At 37.3% G+C, this 8,322-nt stretch overlaps 1 protein-coding gene across 1 annotated transcript in view; it reads right to left on the bottom strand.

The window, feature by feature from the left end:
* Positions 1–1,854: 1,854 nt before the first annotated feature.
* The window catches only part of gle1 (GLE1 RNA export mediator), a gene marked incomplete at its 5' end in the record, with an annotated part of 9,700 nt that continues 3,232 nt past the window's right edge, over positions 1,855–8,322 (bottom strand). The window contains 7 exons of the mRNA XM_010768422.1: positions 1,855–2,627; positions 3,475–3,538; positions 3,645–3,727; positions 4,935–5,039; positions 5,126–5,255; positions 6,002–6,192; positions 6,852–7,064. Coding sequence (XP_010766724.1) covers positions 2,559–2,627; positions 3,475–3,538; positions 3,645–3,727; positions 4,935–5,039; positions 5,126–5,255; positions 6,002–6,192; positions 6,852–7,064 — 855 coding nt within the window. The remainder of the gene's footprint in view (positions 2,628–3,474; positions 3,539–3,644; positions 3,728–4,934; positions 5,040–5,125; positions 5,256–6,001; positions 6,193–6,851; positions 7,065–8,322) is intronic.

Genomic DNA, 8,322 nt, shown 5'->3' with positions numbered 1-8,322 from the left:
AAAAATTGCACTTTTCTGTTGGTCTTGGTTAAGTACATCCTTGAAAAAAATAAACAATGTTTTGTTGCTTAAGCTTATGTATTCAGTCATTATTCAATGGAAATCCATGTGAAAAAAATTGCTTCTCACTGTTCTCAGGTCAAATATTTATATGTGATTAAAAATGCGATTAATTGCGATTAATTAATTACAAAGCCTGTAATTAATTAGATTAATTTTTTTAATCGAGTCCCGGCCCTAATAATTATGTTATTATATTGTACTGTACTTGAGTAAAATGTTGAGGTCCTTGTACTTTACTGGAGTATTTAAGTATTTTGCTACTTAGTACTTCTACTCCACTACAGTTCAGAGGTAAATTATGTACTTTTACTCCACTACATTTATTGAATACCTTTAGTTACTTTGCAGATTTGTATTAATGATGTGAACTATAATTAAGTGTTAAATCAGACTTTAGTTCCACGTGGAGTAAATTCACAAGCTGTAGCTGTAGCTGCAGTATACAAAGTCATTCAAACTAGCTGCACCTTTACCAGCTTTGATAACACTTTAATGATCAATAACTATAAAACATATCATATATATTATTCTGAAATGGACCAATCTGCACAATGACTACTTTTACTGTCGCTACTTTAACTATATTTTTATACTTTTCTACTTTTACTTGAGTAACATTTTGAATGCAGTACTTTTACTATAACAGAGTATTCCTACACTCTGGTACTTTTTTACTTAAAGGTGACCTATCATGCAAAATGCACTTTTGTACGTCTTTTATACATAAATATGTGTCAGAAAACACAACCCTCTCTCTTTTCCTCCATACCCAAATCTCTAAAAACGGGGCTGCAACGGAGCTGATACAGACGTTAATTCTTATGACGTCAGAAAAAGGGGGTGCTCCGCCTATATGGGCAACTCTCCACCTATCAGGGGAATGGGGGGTTGGGCCACGGCCATTGCCGCTTGAAAGCGCTGGAGACGCTGTAGTACATATGCCAGGCCTGTAAGTGGCACTGTAGTCTGTCACAAAAGCAGCGAAGAAGACTTCCCGCGCATGGTTGCCATGGTTGCCCTTCTGTTTATTCTCCGCTGTGGACGCTCTGGCTCTTTTTCTCCTTCCCCGAGGCAAGCGTTTGCTCCTGCTGCTGTAATTCAATGCAAATCCCTCCCCGACGGTCAACATGTCCGTTAAAGTTTAAATCTTCCGGACAAAATTAGAAAAGTGCCAGTCAAAGGTCTTCTTTGTTATTTATTGAGCTTTAAAACAAATGAATAATGACTCTATATAATCATATAAGAATAAAACACGGAGGACGGAGCCTCTCTTTTCCTCCCCCTCTTCTGTGAGCCCAGCAGCTGATCTCAGTGCACCTCCCCTCTCCTGCAGGGGGGCGTGGTCAGCTGATGCTCATTTGCATTAAAGCTACGTCACAGAATCAGCCCTTGCAAAAACAGGGCTGGAAAAGGGCAAATAGAGCGAAATGAGGCATGGCTAAAATGCATGATCGGTTTGGTATTTTGAAAAACAAAACTGACATGACATGTTTTATATAAGTATGGCCCTACAATATATTATTCAAATATAGCGTGATAGGTCCACTTTAAGTAAGATTTTATATGCAGGCCTTTTACTTGAATTGGATTATTTTGACATTAACGTGTTGGTACTTTTACTCAAGTAAAGCTGAAAAGGCCTAATTCTTCCACTACCTGCCTAAAACAACGCACCCCTCCCCCTCCATCTAATCACCATTAAACAATTAAAATTGAAAAACACTTATTCCATAGCATTAAAATACTTATTACAATTATTTTTGACAAAAATATGACAGGATAACAACAAGCTTCAGTGAACTGCTGATGCGGTTTTATTTGAGACATTTGGTTTATAGATGACAGTAACAATCAATCTGGTAAATCACTTTTGTCATAATCTGAATGATTCCATCATTTTCAGATTTCTGTATTAAAATGAACACCAAATAATTTGGTTATGCGCCTCAGCAGTTTTGCAGTATAATCTTTGTTCCACATAGTGGATTCATAAAAAACATAAATAGCAGAAAAAAACATTCAAAACTGTTTTGATCAGCAACTATTACAATTAAAACAAGCAGTAGTGACTACATTTTGTGAGTAAAACTGATATAAACCTCTTCAAATAATTGACTACTGTCTTGTTGCATACACGCAAATGCTTGAGTATATTCTAAAGGTGTAAGGAGAAGGAAAACAAAATGTAATCACATTGGTGTTAAAGTGCTTCCTTTTTAGCCCTTAGCTTTTCAAAGCTGTTGAATTAGTGTAGTTGAGCCACCACACCACACCACAGTCGAACACCTGAAACAAGTTCTTGAATCCACAGAAGCCGTGTTACTCTCACTAATGTGAACAACAATCTTCCTCCAGCAGCAACTTGGCTTTTCCACCCAATTACTCACTAAGTCGGCTTTAAGTTCCAAACCTCAAACCACATTTCCCTCTCTGCTTCATTCAGTCCTAAATAACGTCATGCAGAAACATCCAAAATGGTGACCCCTCCTCCTCCATCAGGAGCTCCAAAAAGCTGAGTTCAGCTGGCCTTTTGGAGGCCGGATCTGTCGGCTCTGCAGTGACGTCTGCATACGGAAGGAGAAAATATTAGTTCTCAAAAGAAACAAACCCAAGATTTAGATTACACAAACTTATTGAAAACTAAATTCCAATTGGTCAATGTGGACATTTAGAGGTCTGCTTTTTTTCCAATAGCAGACTGCTGACAGTTTTCAGTTTTTTGCAGTCATATAAATCCGCCGAAAGATTACTTTAAACATGGCCAAAATGGTTAAAGCCTGTCGCCACGTCAGGGATCAGCTGTGCGGCAGGCTTTAACCATGGCCAAAATAACACTTGTTTTTGACAGACTTCAGACTTCACTTTTAAATCATTATTGGGGGTCAAGTCTATGATTTATTTAATAAGCAGCATTGAAATAAGCAGGATAATGTGCAATGACCGGCTCCATGCAGATTATCTCTTACATATTTGATTGCAAATATTTTTTAATTGTTCAGTGCAAATATTTAAGTATTATTTAATTATATTCGACTGTTTTTTATGGCTATTCTATTTTTCTTTCCATTTATTTTAATCACTATTTAGATTTGTTTCTGTGTGTGAAGTACGGAGGTGGCTACAACTGCATTTCCATGTGTAATCCTGCAAAATAAAACTGAACCTTCAGAACAATCAATAACAGAAAACACCATGTTGTAATCTATTAATAGATTCTCCAGACTGCATTTTTACTTTTTAGTCTTCACCTGCATGTCATAATTTTGGAAAATGTTTTAGTTTGTTATATTGTTCATTTCCCTCAACTTTGTAAGCAAATCCTGAGCAGGCAAGGTATTAAACCATTTTGAACCCTGGAAAGGCGATTTAAAAGACGTACAACATTGCTAACATTAGCGGTGGGTAGCGTACCTCTAGAAAGTGTTTGAGTCTGATGACAGAGCCCATCTGTCCACTGCTGGTCACCGCTTCAATTCTGGAGACAACGAAGACACACAATCAGCACATCAGTCTATAGGAAGTTAAAACGGTAACATATTTAACCTGACAATGAAAAACAGTTTAAAATCTTTAAAGTTTACCTTGGGAAGTACTCCTCTTTAAGTAGCAGGATGAGTTTCCAGAACTGGCTTTGATACTGCCTCATCAGAGCGTGACCACAAACCTGAAGGAGACACAAACAAAGAAGATTCACACTAAAGTTAAGATGTTTAACCAAAGTTATAAAATTAAACACATTACTTGAGCAGCTCTGAAAAATACTGACCACGGTAAAACATTTAAGAGAATTGTTGCTTTGTATCGTTAAACCAAAATCTGACCTTCTCTTTCTTTCCAAGATCCTTAGAGCTACAAAACAGTTATTTCCTAAATAAAAATAGTTTATCAGAGGATTTTCAATCTGGCTTGAATGCACCCTAGCACAGAGATTGCTTTTGTAAAAGTCAATGACCTTCTCATTGCATCAGAAAAACTACTTGTCTCCATTCTGTCTTGTTGGATCTCAGCACTGCATTTGATACCATTGACCACAACATTCTACTACAGAGACTACAACATTTAATTGCCATAAAGCTTACGGCACTGAGCTGGTGTAAGTCCTACTTATCTGAACAGGTAGGTACCCGTTAACGATGAATCCTTCATGTAAACCAGCCATGGAGTGCCACAGGGCTCTGTACTTGGACCTATTCCTTTCACCCAAAAATGCTCCTGTTAGGTAATATAAGGAATCACTTTCATTGTTGTGCGGATTAAGCTCAATCGTATTGACTGGCCAAGTCTGTTAAAACCAATGGATTAAATAAATCACGGATTGAAGCTATTATCTATATTATTATTTATTATTATTATTATTATTATTATATTATTATTATTATTATATATTATCTTTAAGTGAGGAAAGAGCTCACATTTGAATCATTTTTTATTTGCACATACCGACCAGATTGCACAAATACAAAACTGGTCAAACAATGGTAAAAACACCTTTGAACTGCATTGTTAATAGTAGTATACTAAACGCTTAATAAACCTTAAGACAAACTGTAACTACGGTTTACTAAAACACACTTTTAAAAACGATGATGCTGTCCTTTTGAAGAATAATTTATTGTATCGCTTTATAGCCAGGATTTCTTCTATCTGGCTCCCAAAGCCCACCTTTTTTGCTTATACCTTGGCGAATGATAAAAATAAAATAAATAAGACAACAAAAAAAGCACTTAAGAGTTTTACTTATGCACCTGCACAATGATATTGCTTGTTTTAAGTAAATATGTCATATTCTAATCATTATTGGAACTATAATTACGCTGAATAATCTCCATTAGGACCTTTATGTATGTAACAAATACAAAAAAAATACTCGCCTCAAGAAAGTCGAACAGAAGCGTGGCCGTGATGTCAGCCAGAGGCTCCATGTTGAGCATCTGAGCCAACCAACGCCAGCCGTGTTTCAGACCGTGAGGAGCAGACTGAAAAGCAGCAAAGCAAAAGTTAATAAAAAATGTTTAAGATGCAGGAGCTTAACAACGTTTTTTTGATTGGGCTTTATTTTTACCCCCTGCTTGGAGCCGTAGGGCCACCTCAGCTGGATGAGGGCGGCGTAGAGACGGATCATCCCGGACATCCTCTTCAGAAAACTGTCCTGACCTTCCACCCCGGAGTCGTCCACACGGTAACCAATAATCCTGAAGGAGGATTGTTGTTGTGATTAATAGAACACAACCCATAATGTTCTCTTCAAAAGGTCTGCATCGGCTACCGTATCGTTTAGAATGTTTTAATTCCTTCTACCGTTAAACAAAGCTCCTAATGTTCTGGAACTCTTATCTCACTGATTCTATGTCGTTTTATGTCTCTGTGTGAGCCCTAAGGTCCTAAATCTCAGGCTTCTTTTACATTTTCTAAAAGTCCCGCCAAAATGAAATACGCCCCCAAACTTTGAAACACACTCACAGGTAATGTTAGAGATGCAAACTCAGTAGACATTTCTTTATAGATTTTTCTTTCTTATCATTTGCAAAACCCCCTCCAATTGATTATAATTTTTTTGTGTCATTATGGTTTTATACATTGATAGTTTTGATTATTTTACTGTATTATATTGTCTCTATTTCTTTACTTGATATTTTTTATATTATTTAATCATTTTACTGTATTTATTCATTAGTCTTATGCCTTTTTATACTTTCGGATTATATTTGTTATTGTATCTGTAGAATAATATGTATCATGTTCAGATGCTGCATGTGTGCTAATAGGTTTTGCCCTTTGACTTGAATTGAATGTTTTATGTCCTGTTTACCTCATGTTAAACCACTTAGAGCTGCCTCCTGTGTATTTAAACTTCTATACAAAGAAAGCTTTAATGATATTACCATTACAATAATAATAACAACAACAAGGTGGATCAAAACATTTCTTTCTCCCTGACCTCTGGTAATCCTCCACAGTTGTGCCTTCTTTCATCGGAGGGTAGTGTGGGACTGCGTACGGACATTTCTTGTGCAGGTGGGCGAGGATGAGATCCCCCACCCTAGGGTGCAGCTCCCAGACGCCGGCGGCAACCATGGCGATGGGGAAGGCGGCTTCGTGGTGAGACGCCACCTCCTCTTCTCCTTGTTTCTGAGGCGGAGAAGGAAAAAACAAAATCACAATCTCAGAAGGGGTCATTCAGCGTGTTTATTCGTACACGTTGAAAAGTCTGAGTAAATAGCAAAAAAAAGAGTCCAATGTGAGGCAAGTTTTCTAATAACCAGTTTTTTCTAAAGAAAAGTCCAAAAATATTTCCTTTGCAGTAATATCACAATATTCATCCAATAAGCTTGAAACACAGAAGGTTTCACTTATGACAAGAGTTGGGGATGCATTTTCTCTTAATTATACGGGCCCTACTACTAAAATCTCCACGTTCCTCTCCAGCACGAAATGAACCTGAAATGAGCACAATAGGGCCCATTTAACCAAGTTAAACTAGATTATAATGCAATCTGACGCTTTTTTCCTTTTTAAATACATTTAAAATGTACGTAAAAACTGTTAAAAAGAAAAACAGAGGATTTCATGATATTTTTCCACTTACATTTTAAACATGTAATGATGAATTTAACACTTTTAAAGTTGTTAAGACATTTTGATGACATTGAAGTTGTTCAGAACAAACTACATAAGGGTAGTTTCTGTATGAAAATCAGTTGCTTTTTTAAATGTACATCATTTTTTGCATAACACATCTTCTCTCCTCCTTCTGGGATAATAAAATAATACATATCTAACAGACTCACCACAAACTTTTCTGCCAATTTGTAACTGACAAAGTCCAGGCCCTGGGGATGCTGGGAGGTGGAGATGGTCCTCCCCCCAGACACCAAGCCCCGTCCCGACAGCAGCTTGTCGATCTTGTCAAAGATTTCTCGGAGCTGCGACCCAGAGTTGCTGGAGATCTGACTGACGGGGATGGAGGCCGCCTTCTGGAGCTCCAGCTTCAGCTTCTTTGTCTTTGAGAAGAGACGTAAAACTAATGTTTAAAGAGTTGTGTTCACAAGTTAAACATAAAATTAAAAAAACACATCTAAACATATATTGGCTGGTTATTGAAGGCAAGGCCAGTTTAATAATATAGCACATTACAACACTAAGATATAGTGCAACCGCAACAGAAACACTTTATAAAGTGACATTATAAATGCAGTTCAAAACAGTCATTAAGGTAATGAAAGAAAAAATAAAACAAATGCAATAGAATAAGACCAGAATAAAAGTCACAGTGCAGTGTAAGATATTAATTGTTATTTTATATATTATCCCACCTTTATTTAAACCAAAATACTTTTTAGGTTGCCCCCATAATCCGTCTGTTAGAGTTTTTAAGACTGAAGTACAGGAAGTCGGTATCAAATATCGGATTCATTCACTTTGATATACAGTACTGACTTGTATATAAATTAGTGCGGTCAACGAGTTACAAAAATGAATGTAAAATGATCACATTTCCAAGTTTGACCAACAACATTTTCCAGTATTTCCAGCTTGGATGTTTACAATGAAAAGAACCGCAGTAATATTGCACAGAAGGCGGTGGAACTGGCACACACTCCATGTATTGCACTGACTGGAGACCACTGGACATCAGTAAGAGCCATCACTACCTCGCTGTAACAGCACACCTAATCCGTGACAAATGGTAACTGCACTTGTGTGGTTCAAATGGAGGAAAGGCATTTTGATAGCGGAAAGGTTCCCCACTGTAGGAACAGACAGTGATGGCAGTATGATAAAGGCAGAGATAATATGCCCTGTGTAGCAACCGTTATATGAGGGGAATCACAGCTGCTCTCTGAGACAGCAGGTTTGTCTATGCCTTAGCTAAGTGTCGGAGAATTGTCGCACTTAATGCAACTAATTCAGAAATCAAATTATAATAAAGTAAAAAACCCTCTGATTTATCCCACCAGTTTGTCATACATTTCTTAATTACAACACAAATTTGTTTTATCTTCCCCCAAAATAAAAGTATTTTAATCTTGTGATCAATCCTTGATTATCATTGTGATTAAGGCAATTACATCTTTTAATCGTTTGACAGCACTAATAGGGAGGCGTGTGGTGCAGTGCGTAGAGCCTTGGTGTTGGAGCACAGGTTCAAACCCCACTGCAGTCAGCATGTCGTTGTGTCCCTGGACAAGACACTTCACCCCAAATTGCTCCTGTGGGGATTGCCCACAGTATTGAGTGTGAAAGTCGCTTTGGATAAAA

Source organism: Notothenia coriiceps, unplaced genomic scaffold (genome assembly GCF_000735185.1).
Source record: "Notothenia coriiceps isolate Sejong01 unplaced genomic scaffold, NC01 NC01_scaffold00005743, whole genome shotgun sequence".
NCBI lineage: Eukaryota > Metazoa > Chordata > Actinopteri > Perciformes > Nototheniidae > Notothenia > Notothenia coriiceps.
Note: the sequence above shows the minus strand (reverse complement) of the source record. Positions and strands in the feature narration are given on the sequence as shown.